General features: G+C 46.0%; 1 protein-coding gene across 4 annotated transcripts in view; it reads left to right on the top strand.

The window, feature by feature from the left end:
• The first annotated feature begins 2095 nt into the window (after positions 1 to 2095).
• Positions 2096 to 12559, top strand: part of VCL (vinculin) — an 84147-nt gene continuing 73683 nt past the window's right edge. The window contains exon 1 of one of the 4 annotated variants that reach the window (XM_081913495.1): positions 2096 to 2643. In XM_081913495.1, coding sequence (XP_081769621.1) covers positions 2476 to 2643 — 168 coding nt within the window. In that variant the 5' untranslated portion in view covers positions 2096 to 2475. The remainder of the gene's footprint in view (positions 2644 to 12559) is intronic. The other 3 variants (XM_081913496.1, XM_081913497.1, XM_081913498.1) reach the window with 3 other exon arrangements.

Raw genomic sequence — 12559 nt, 5'->3', positions numbered from 1 at the left:
ATATCTTCGATTGCAATGTGAGTATAAATCTACTCTGTACGATTCATAAGCAGCAACTTGCCTACTGTCCTCCTTTGGCTAGCCTGGGGCAACTCCCTGCCATATTGTTGTCGATCCAGGGTACCAGAGTCTGGGGGTGCAAAGGTGCTCATAATTCTAGGCAGTTGGTGAATGTTCAAAATTAATGAAGGCCAGGATTTAGCTGGGGTACAGAAGGGGAAATACAGGCTACAGCAGTTATTCTGCCAGACACAGAAATTCTGTTATGGCATAACAGTCATCCACGCATCAAAGAAAGATCCTTGGGTCTGTGCAACTCCTTGGCATAAATTTGTTGTAAAAGGTGGCACATCAGAGTTACCCGTGCCACATTAATGTAAATATTACTGCAAGTCATTTCTTCAAAGGCATCCAGCAAAGAGGGAAGTGGTTTTACAGCCCCTCCCTTCCGGCTATGGCATGTGCGGTTTTATAAAAAAACTGACAGGAAGATGGGTAGCACTTAGTTTTAAGAGATACTGATACTGTCGAGTTCCCGTTCAAGTCCAAAAGAGTAGCTTTGGCCTATTGAGAAGACAGCTTGGCCGGCCCAGCTAAAACAGACTAAGTGAATAGAATTCCATTTCCCAGTGCAAGACTAATTACAGACATTAAGGAAACCCTTTCCTTGGAATCATGCGCACTCGGGTCCAGTTTAACAGCCAATATCGACTTTTTACTTTAGTTGAGATCCCTGCATTGCAGTGGGTTGGACTAAATGACTTTCAGGGTACCTTCCAATTCTACGATTCTGTGAGTCTATAAAAGGGGGGCAAACCCACAACACATTTTCAGAGCAAACAGATTTAAAGTATGTGGGATGGCTTTAACAGCTGAAGATTGCTGCTGTCCAGCCCAATCTAGCACGTATTTACTCAGCGATAATGACCAAAATAGCTACAGCGGTTGCTATGGGTAAAGCATTTGCCCATTTGCCCAGTTCCTGTGCATCAATAAATGCACCGACCACGTGCCAGCGCAACCTGTCAAGAGAGTTGGCACCCTAACTCCCCTCATTATTGCCGGCCCCCTTTACCACCAGGCAGGCCGACTTGCACAATACCCGTGCTTATTATACAAAGTCTGACTTTATTTGTTTTTGCAACCATCCTGGTCATTTCATCCAAAAAGGAAATAAAAGTATTCTGTGCACGTTGTGCAAAATATGCAGAGATCCACTGTTGAAATACAATGTGATACACACGTACAGTGGTACCTTGGGTTATATACACTTCAGGTTACAGACTCCGCTAACCCAGAAATAGTGCTTCAGGTTAAGAACTTTGCCTCAGGATGAGAACGGAAATCGTGCTCCGGCGGCGCGGCGGCAGCAGCAGGAGGCCCCATTAGCGAAAGTGGTGCTTCAGGTTAAGAACAGTTTCAGGTTAAGTACGGACCTCCGGAACGAATTAAGTATGTAACCTGAGGTACCACTGTATGTTAAAATGTAGGACCCCCCCCCCCACAAATAAGTTTCAATATGGTCGCCACAACAAATAAACTTAAATTTTTGACTTATTGGGAGTAGTGTTGGTACTGGCAAGAACATGATCTGCCCTGGTTCTGCCACACTCTCTGTGCTCCATATTACTCCCAATAAATGTTTCCCCTGCACAGAAGGCTGGAATCCTCTTGCACACTTAACTTGGTCCATCAAAAGTAGTTGGAAACTCATCTTTCCAAGTATACGCACATGGAACCAGCCTCTGAGGCTACAAGTAAGCTATATGCTTCTGTGAAGGAGGCTTAAGTAGGGATAGGGATGCGCGCGGGGGAGGGGGAGGAGGGGAGGGGTCGTCCCCCGCTGTGGAATCCTCCTCTCCCCCCACAAACGCCCTGGCTTTCACCATCTCCTTATATGGACTCCAGAATGTCTGACGTCACCTCCAACGCTGGGAAAACCAGTGTCGGAGCAACCAAACCTCCTTTGGGCAGGAGAGCTGGAAAGAGAAAAGGTGGAGGGAGGGAGGGGGAAGGAGAAGCCGAGGGCAGGGAGGACCCAGGGGGTGGAGTCGGAATGCAGATCGACGCGGGCGCTCCTCCAATGAAAGGAGGATTGGCCTTCCATCATTGGCCGAGGCGGGGAGGAGGCGGGGACAGACGGTCCCCTTCTGCCCAGAGTTGCAGGAGGAATGCAAGGGAAGGGCAGGGAACTGGTTAGGCTGCGCCGGCTGAAAAGCGCCGCCTGCCTGCAGAAGGGGCGTCAGTCAGCGCTGCCGGGCGAGGAGTTGGGTAGGCGCTGCGGGAGAGGCTGGGCGTCCGCGGAGACTTCTTCAAGGGAGCTGGGTGGGGTGGAGAAAAAGGAGGAGATACACCTATATATATATTTTCAGCCAGTTTTGTTCCAAACCTGGGGGGAACTGCCCGCTTTTCACTCGCAGAAGTTACATAAATCTATTGCTTCTCCTCTGCACCGTCGTGGGAACCTGAGCAACCATGCCTGTCTTCCACACCCGCACGATCGAGAGTATCCTGGAGCCGGTGGCGCAGCAGATCTCCCACCTGGTCATCATGCACGAAGAGGGCGAGGTGGACGGCAAGGCCATCCCGGATCTCACCGCTCCCGTGGCCGCCGTGCAATCCGCCGTGAGCAACCTGGTCCGGGTGAGTTGAGAGAGAGAGCTAGCTTGCTTGCTTGCCTGCCTGCCTGGGAGACTCGGTATTCTTAATTTCATTGCGGAAGAAACGCGAAATGAAAATACACACCCAAGCCTCTTGCTCTCCCAAAGCTCCCTAATGCAAAAACTGCATTAGGGAGCTTGGCTGTCTGTTTGATGGCGGAGTGTTTGTCTGTGTGTGTGTGTCCCAGCAAACTTCAATCGGGCCCTACCTTAAGTCCCCCTCCCCCGCAAAAAAAAAAAGAGTGTTTAGGGAATGCAAGAAAAAGTTCTGGCAGCCACGAAGTTGTCACTGCAGGAGGAGTCTTGATTAATCCCCTTGGTGTGTTCCTGGTCTTGCCTCACTGGCTGGGAAATGGCTGAGCTGTCCCATGTTGACTTTCCAGGTTAAAAGGTCTTCTCTTCCCTCCACCCAGCAAAAAAGGAAGGAGGGAGGAAAAATTCCTTCCAAGGCTTCCTGACAAGTTCCCCCTTCTGCCTTCCTCCTCCTTATCAAACTCCCCGTTTAGTCGCTTGACACACCCAAACTTGCTTTGCCCCTCTTTCAAACAACAAAAAAGCAATAGTTTGTTTGTTTGAAGTTAATTTTAGTTGAGTTTAAAGTCGAACAGGGATCGTAGGGCAGCAGGCCGGGTGATTCAGAATATGATTCACAGAGCTTACGGAATCAAAAGAATACAGAGTAATAACCGTATTTTTGATAGCAGAAGAAGCCAGGGATATAAATACCTCAACAGGACCTTAACGGGGTGTGTTAATCATAACTCTCAGAATATAACCTAAAACTATCCCTGGATAACCGTAAAGGCGCCGCCTCAAAGAGTGACTAGCCAATTAAAGCAGCCAAATCCATTTGAAAGCTGGAGGAGGTCATTGTTCATGTTCTTGGTTAGTGATAATACACTAACCAGATAGAAATAAATTTGTCCTCTTTGTGTTGGCCTCTCAAGACCAGTAACTTATGAGTTAATTTTTCCTTAAAGAGCTGTTTCCCATAACTTGGCAGACCAGAATAGTTTCATTTATAGATCTCCATGTTTTACGAAACGCTTAAAAGTAAGCCCAACAGGTATTGTTCAAAGTTATTTCTGTGAATTCCTTGCTGAAGGTAGATAGGATCTGAATACGTCCCAGTCCTGGGTGTGTGTTCTTCTTCTTCTCAAACTCTACATTTTCCTCCTCTTCTGCAAAGCGAGAATGCTCCACATGCCATCTTGCATTCTCCTCCTGGCTCTCTTACTTCCTCCTCTTAGGAATGTCGGAAGCTACTGTTATGCTGAGTTGTATCCTTAACCTACATAGCTTAGTATTCCCTTACACTGAATCCAGGGTTTAAGACGTTGACCTCTCCCGGCCCTACTTGGAGATGTTGGGGTGGGGTGGGAAGTCAAACCTTCTGCACATGGGCAGATGCTCTGCCGCTGAACTATGACCCTTTCCACTGTGTGCCCCCACTCCGGCTTTCTGGCAAGGCTTGCTTTTTATAGTATCATAGAATTGTAGAGTTGGAAGGGACACCAGGGGTGATCTAGCCAAACCCCGAGCAAGGCAGGAATCTTTTGCCCCCACGTGGGACTTGAATCCACAACCCTGACATTTAGAGCCTTGTGCTTTACCAACTGCTGTGTCGTGGACGGCACCATTTTCTGATGCTGCCTCTGAATGGTGATGCCCCGGTTCCCTGACCCACCTCTTTCCTGCACGGTCTTCGCCAGCTATGACAGTGGAAATGTATTATTGGGATAATGTTTTATTGTGTTACTGTGAAGGAGGGTTTTAAAAAAAGTAAAATAACAGAGGGGCAGCATCACTCTCTCGCTGTTCCCACCCCACCCCCTTTGCCCCTTAGCATTGTTACTTGATGGGGGCAGTCGGGTGGCGCTGTGGTCTAAACCACTGAGCCTCTTGGGCTTGCCGATCAGAAGGTTGGCGGCTCGAATCCCTGCAATGGGGTGAGCTCCCATTGCTCTGTCCCAGCTCCTGCCAACCTAGCAGTTCGAAAGCACGCCACTGCAAGTAGATAAATAGGTACCACTGTGGCAGGAAGGTAAACGGCATTTCCGTGCGCTCTGGCACCTGTCAGGGTGTCCCGTTGCGCCAGAAGCGGTTTACTCATGCTGCCCCCATGACCCGGAAAGCTGTCTGTGGTCAAACGCCTGAAAGCTAGATGAGTGCCACAACCCCATAGCCGCCTTTGATTGGACTTAACCTTCCAGGGGTCCTTTACCTTTTTACCTGTTACTTGATACCAGGCCAGACTTCTAAAACTGTTGCGAATGCTGGGCTGGGGGTCATTTTCTTTGAGAGCATGCTCTGTGGTGCTGAGGAATCTGGAAACAAGGAACAGACTGCACAGCTGCCCCTCCTCCCATTTATTCCCCTTCCCCGCATTGCCCTCAACTTTCCAACTTTCCATCGCCTCTAAATCGTTGTCCTGGTCCCAAAGGAAGCCCTTGGACTTCTTCTAGTGTTGTTGTACCTCATATTTACGTCTGCTCCTGCAGTAACAGTGTTGTTCCCTTCAAATCCGCCTTGACCAGCCCTCAGCCTGACTGTTCTACCCCTTTCCCCTTCCTTAGGCCTTAGACAAACTTAGACAAACTAATGCCCAGGGGCCGGATCTGGCCCAATCACCTTCTAAATCCAGTCCACGGACAGTCTGGGAATCGGCGTGCTTTTACATGAGTAGAATATGTGCTTTTATTTAAAATTCATCTCTGGGTTATTTGTGGGGCCTGACTGGTGTTTTTACATGAGTAGAATGTGTCCTTTCATTTAAAATGCATCTCTGGTTTATTTGTGGGGCATAGGAATTCGTTCATTTTTTCTTCGAAATATAGTCCGGCCCCCCACAAGGTCTGAGGGACAGTGGACCGGCCCCCTGCTGAAAAAGTTTGCTGACCCCTGCCTTAGATACTCTGAATCACCACTTTGTTTTGATAAAGTTTCTATCCTTTCAGGTCCAAACAGTGCCTTTCCCCTTACTGCATCTTTAAAAAGATTTAGGAAACTCAACGGCCAGAGATAATACCCAACCAATTAATTTTCCGCAGCCAGTTAGCGGTGGCAGCAAACGGAAGATTCCAGTTTACAAACTGTTTTCCTGTGTTAGATCAGTTTCACTGTGGGTGGCTGGGTGTAGGGTTCCCCCTTTGCATTCCTGCCCTTTCATTGACAAGTCCTTCCCTGTCCTTATTACACCTTTCCCTTGCGAGTGAGAATAGGCGACGCTGTTATGGATCCATGACATTCGTTCTATGATGCTTACTTGAGCTACTGTTCCTTTGAAGCTTCAGGCTCTGCGACTTCTGATCTTGGCACGCATTCCCCACTCTCCAGCTTTTCCCACAGTCCCCTTCCAGGCAGATAGAAGCGAATGGCAAGTGGAACAGCTGCAGAAAACATCCCCGAATCCCAAAATATTGTATTGGACAGTCGCCAACCACCAGGGTTGGTAGGTAATATAGTGCTTGTGCGTTCTTCAGTTCTCCCGTTTTCTTCAGGTAGACTGTGGTGGGATCTACACACATATGAATTTTTTTTTTTAAAAAAATGTGTTTTAAAAAATACATTGAATTTTCCATAAGGCTCACCACTGCCATCTAGTGTCACATTGTGTATTGCACTTAAAACACACTTAAAAACGTTTTATTTGCAACTGTATAGCTGAGTCCTGTGTATTGTATTGTTCTTTCTCCACTTTTTCTCCATGGAGTTCATGCAGGATTCTCCCCCCGCCCCTCTATTGTTGCCCATTGAGAACTCTTGTTTCCCATTCATATACTGCCCCTGCTCACTTCATCATGCTACATATTTGACACACATTCTCTCTGTGCATTCTTTTGCATTTAAAAGCTTTTCACATTTAAAAAGCCCAACGATGCTTGGTGCATATTTTCAGTTCAAGCCCACACCATCTGTGTCTTCTGCAGAGTTGTAAATCCTTTCATATCGATTGGTTTTTGTGTGTGCTGTTAATTAGATGGATAGTTCAACAGCCCCAAATGCAACAGTTGCTTACAACCTCATGACACTGGAATTCGTTTTGGAATATTTCTATTTATTTATTTATTTATTTATTTATACCCCACCCATCTGGCTGGGTTTCCCCAGCCACTCTGGGTGGCTTCCAACAATGATTAAAAATACATTAAAATGTCAAAGATTAAAAACTTCCCTGAACAGGGCTGCCTTCAGATGTCTTCTCAAAGTCAGATAGTTGTTTATTTCCTTGACATCTGATGGGAAGGCATTCCACCAGGCGCCACTACCGAGAAGGTCCTCTGCCTGGTTCCCTGTAGCTTCACTTCTCGCAGTGAGGGAACTGCCAGAAGGCCCTCAGCGCTGGACCTCAGTGTCCGGGCAGAACGATGGAGGTGGAGACACTCCTTCAGGTTTACTGGGCCGAGGCCGTTTAGGGCTTTAAAGGTCAACACCAACACTTTGAATTGTGCTCGGAAACGTACTGGCCACCAACTTGGATGGCTTTAAAAGAGGATCAGACAAATTCCTGGAGGAGAGGGCTATCGGTGGCTACTAGCCTATGCTTTGCCTCCACACTTGGGAGGCAGCAGTGTTCAAAAATACCAGTTGCTGGAAATCATGGAAGGGGAGAGGGGTCTTGTGAAAATGTTCTGTTCCCTGGTTTCCCGTAGGCATCTGGTCGGCCACTGTGAGACCAAGATGCTGGATTGGATTGGCCTGATCCAGCAAACTCTTCTTATGTTCTTATTTCATCTTGTCGGTATCTAAATGCCAGCAATATGGCACAGTTTGTGGATTCCAATTCTGAATATTACGCATATTTTCTATGTTTCTGTAATAGCAAGTGGTGGGTGGAGCTTGTTCCCACCTTAGCAGTGAAGTGGTTAGAACTGATTTTCTTACATGCGCTTTTCTCTTGCATGTGGTTGGTTTGTTGCATCTGTCGGTGCAGGGGAAACAAACCACCAGCTTTCTTTGACCTGCAAGGTTTATAGCTTGTGTGAGGCTGGATTGCAATGTTGTTGGCATGTTAGCAGCATTTATTTCTGAACGGATGCTGAGGTTACGTTTTACCACGATGTGTTCCGCCACTGTATCATAGCTCAGTATTGTTGATGTTCAGCAACCAGTGCTAATCTCTTGAGGGAGCCATACTGAACCAATTTCTTTCGGAAGCCAACTTTTTAAATTGCAAGTGGGGGATAAACAGGTTGGATCACTTTTCATGAATTCAAGTCTGGGAAGAAGAGCTCTTGTCACTTTTTAACCCTTTCGTTTTCTGCTTTCAGACATACAAATTTAATGAGGTCTCTGGACTTTGGATATCTGGGCTGGGGGCTGTTTGTTAATTGAAATTAATTCTGTGCTTCACTGCACAATTTTAGTAAGGGGTAGGATAATGCTTTAGCTCTTGTGTTGAAAACTTCTGCTTGTGTTATTCTTGCTGAAGTGTGTGTGTATGATTAGGATGTGTGCAGGGTAGGATTGGATTAACCGGCTAAAAACACTTCATTCCTTTGATGTGCATCAGGAGCTGATTTAGGATAGTGCTAACAGAGCTATCCTAAGTGTGTTTACTCACGTGTAAATTGCACTGAGCTCAGTGGGCCTTACTTCCTCTCATTTTAGGATTTCACTTATAAAGAATGTAATCTGAGTGTAAGTTCAAAACTCACACCAGCCATGATTTTGCTAAGGGCCAAAGCAAACCAATACAGTGGTACCTTGGTTTGCTTATGTCTTGGTTTGCATACGTTTTGGATTACAAACACGTCAAACCTGGAAGTGTGTGTCCCGGTTTGCAACCTTTTTTTGGATTACAACCCATTTTTGGGGGGGATTACGAACAAATTGTTTTGGGAGGTCCCATTGGCAAAAGTGCGCCTTGGGTTACAACCTGTCTTGGTTTACAAACGTACCTCTGGAACGGATTATGGATGTAAACCAAGGTACCACTGTATTTGCAAACACTCTTGTTACATGACAGTATTCTATTATACAAGTACAGCCACCTTTAAACTATTGCCCTCCAACAGTTGTTGGACTTCCATGATCTCTGACCACTGGCCATGCTGGCTTGGGTTGATGGGAGTTGTAGTCCAACAACATCCGTATGGCACCAGGTTGGGAAAAGATGTGCAAGGCTATTCGAAGAATTGCTTTGAGGGGGTTTTGGGAGGGAGGGGAGGATATGTCAATGATAGATAAATGTTGTTTAATTGCAACATTGAACTTGGCACCCCCCCCTTTAAAACAAATAAATATATCATGTTTTAATCTGAACTAAGGTCAAAGACATATGCACATGTATGTGCAAACCGATGTAAAATTAACTTCTTTATCTTTCTTTTCTTGATGGTAGGTGTGTTTTCAGCATTTACAGTACTCCAACGTTTGCTAAGTGTGGAGTTTCCCTTGTGGTAGTGCTTCAGGGCATAAAGTAGCATTTATTATTTAAGATGACTGAAATCTGAGATGTGGAATTTCATTTGAAGGGGGATGAAGTTGAGTTAGGAAATTAAACCTAAGAGAACGACAATAAAAACTGGAACATACAACTTTTGCGACACATCACATGTTGTTTAAATTCAGTTTTGAACTTCTGATATGGGTGTTCTGCCAAATGTAGTACATCTCGATTTTAAAACGAAAAACCAAGTTCCAAACTATTACTCTTTTCATTTAGGTCTGATTATTTAGCACGAAGGGACGCAGGTGGTGCTGTGGTCTAAATGACTGAGCCTCTTGGGCTTGCCAATCAGAAGGTCGGTGGTTCTAATCCCTGCGATGGGGTGAGCTCCCGTTGCTCGGTCCCTGCTACTGCCAACCTAGCAGTTCGAAAGCACGTCAAAGTGCAAGTAGATAAATAGGTACCACTACAGTGGGAAGGTGAACAGTGTTTCTGTGCGCTGCTCTGTTTTCGCCAGAAGCAACTTAGTCATGCTGGCCACATGACCCAGAAGCTGTCTGCGGACAAACGCCAGCTCCCTTGGCCTATAGAGCCAGATGAACGTGCAACCTCAGAGTTGTCTGCAACTGGGCCTAACGGTCAGGGGTACCTTTACCTTTGTTTAGCACGAAGATGGTGGGAGTCATGAATGGGTTTCATTCTTTTTCCCCTTAGACAATGTTGTTGGACTATAACTCACTTTGACTTGAATCTTAATTTTAGAGGTCCGGAACCTGAAATCCTGTATGAAATGAACACAGTAATCTGGTGTGCATTCTTGTGTCGTATGGGATAGTTGCACTTATTAAAAGGTTTGGGGCACGTTGGCTATGCTAGTCAGATTTAGTGAGGAAATACCATACAGCCACCAACTGTGTAATCCTATACACTACAAGTCCCATTGCATTTAATGGAGCTTACTCCCTTTAAGTGGTCAGCACTAGATCTCTCTTTAAAAATTGGTTGTACTCCGTTCATAAATTATAATTGGCAGGCTGGATGAGATTCTAAGCAGTATTTGTTTGCACACATGGACTCGTCAATTTCCTTTTACCAGAAGTAATTCCATATACCTTCTGAACCCCAGCAGTCCTGCAAGCTTGCCCCCACCCCCTGAGGATGTTGTTGGAAGGAAGTATTCTCTTCCCTCCTCTGTGTCTGCAAGGAACTGCTTTCCATTCATGCATGGGAGGGTCGGGTCGGGTCGGGCCGGGTGTGTGTTGCTCCCAGCAACAATATATATAACCTGTCTGGGCTCTGTAGATTTGAAAATAAGGTCCCCTGACCATTAAGTCCAGTGACCATTAAGTTGTGACCGACTCTGGGGTTGTGGCGCTCATCTCGCTTTATTGGCCGAGGGAGCCGGCGTACAGCTTCCGGGTCATGTGGCCAGCATGACTAAGCCGCTTCTGGCGAACCAGAGCAGTGCACGGAAACGCCGTTTACCTTCCCGCCAGAGTGGTACCTATTTATCTACTTGTACTTTGACGTGCTTTTGAACTGCTAGGTGGGCAGGAGCAGGGACAGAGCAACGGGAGTTCACCCCGTCACGGGGATTCGAACTGCTGACCTTCTGATTGGCAAGTCCTAGGCTCTGTGGTTTAACCCACAGCGCCACCCGCGTCCCGTAGATTTGATACTGCTCTTTAAATCTTCTGGAATTAGTGATTGGCTGGCAGTGTTAACCTTATTGATTATGTCACCGTTTTGAAGAGCTTGCATTGGGATTGACCTCTCTGCCTGTGTATCCAGAAGTCAACAAAAGATTGTACTGTTTTGGGGTGCGTCCAATTTCTAAACCACTTCAGACAGCCTTACTTCAGAGACTCTTCTTAAGCTGTTCAGAGCAGTGGTCCTGTTCTTGAGGAGGGAAGAAATTTCTTGAGCAAGCAGCTGCTTTAGAGGCAAACAGAAGCCTTTTCTGCTGAATGTGGCTTCTATCAGAGGGAGAAGGTTCTAGTAAATTAGTGTTTCCCTCGGCAAGTCCTTGATCATAAACAAGTGGAAGAAAATTTAATTACTTACCCTAATTGTCTCTTTGTGGCAGCTGGAATAATACAGCCTCTGGAGGGAGAGGGAGAAGTCTCTCTCCTTTAGCAGTCAAGAGGGAAATTCTGCTCCCAGGACAAAGGCCTTCTGGAGCTATAGCACTTGTTGCTCCACCACCAATAACATAGATGTAGCTCTGTCGCCAAACTCCTCCAGAAGCAGTGATCTCTTCCTCTTCTTCCCCCTTCCCCAGAGGACCAAAGCTGACATGACACCAGTATCCATGCTTGTTGAATCATATGTTTTCCATGTTCTGGATTAAAGGAAGGGGTGGCTTCTAATTTTTACATCAATAAGGGCAGGGAGGCGAGGGGAGCTGAACTTTCCCCTGCCTTGCATTCCTGCGTTCTGTTTTTTTTTTTTTTGAAAAGATATTTATTGTCATTTTCACAAATTTTATAAAACATAAAAATCACAAAAGACACACACAAAAAGAAAAAAATGGATACAAAAAAGCAAAAAACCACATGTATAACTTCATTCCCTTCTGTTCATGAACCTTACTTTCCCGACCTCCTCGTACCTCTCCTTACTGCATTCCATTCTCTAATTAATTCTCTTCAACAAATCCTTCCCTTAGTTTCTATTAAATTTTTAAGCTTTCTTTTCATATTTAGATAATAATTACAGCTAACAACCCCTTAATTTCAGAACGTTCTGTTGTCACTGGTACTCCACTCACCAGTTTGGTACACTTCTTATATTGGAACCACACAGAGACAAAACAGGCTGGTGGGGGAGAGTTTGGAGCTCCTCGCCCGCACTGCTTCATACATAGAATCACAGAAGGGAAGGGATCCTGAGGTTCATCTAGCCCAGCGCCCTGTGATGCAGGAATCTCAGATGCAGGGCTAATAAATGGAGCTACCCCTATCGTTTCTAGTTTGGCTCTCAGAGACTTTGCCACCATGCTGCTGCAATATTTTAAATTTTAGACCATTCTGTCAAGGGAAACTTTGGGCGTTGCTGGATTTCACGGCAGTACTGGGCTTCAGCCCAATATACCTGAAGGAGCGTCTCCACCCCCATCGTTCAGCCTGGACACTGAGGTCCAGCTATGAGGGCCTTCTGGTGGTTCCCTCCGTGTGAGAAGTGAGGTTACAGGGAACCAGGCAGAGAGCCTTCTTGGTAGTGGCACCTGCCCTGTGGAATGCCCTCCCATCAGATGTCAAGGAAATAAACAGCTACCTGACTTTTAGAAGACATCTGAAGGCAACCCTGTTTAGGGAAGTTTTTAATGTCTGCTGTTTTATTGCTTTTTTATTATTAGTATCATTAATTCTGTTGGGAGCCACCCACAGTGGCTGGGGAAACCCAGCCAGATGGGTGGGCTATAAATAATAAATTATTTTTATTTTATTTTATTTTATTTTATTTCATTTCATTTCATACTATAATGTTCCCAGTTGGGAGCACATGA

The sequence above is a fragment of the Podarcis melisellensis genome (assembly GCF_964234715.1).
Source record: "Podarcis melisellensis genome assembly, chromosome: 5".
In the NCBI taxonomy this organism is placed as follows: Eukaryota; Metazoa; Chordata; class Lepidosauria; order Squamata; family Lacertidae; genus Podarcis; species Podarcis melisellensis.
The sequence above is the reverse complement of the archived record's forward strand: the minus strand, read 5'-3'. Positions and strand labels throughout refer to the sequence as shown.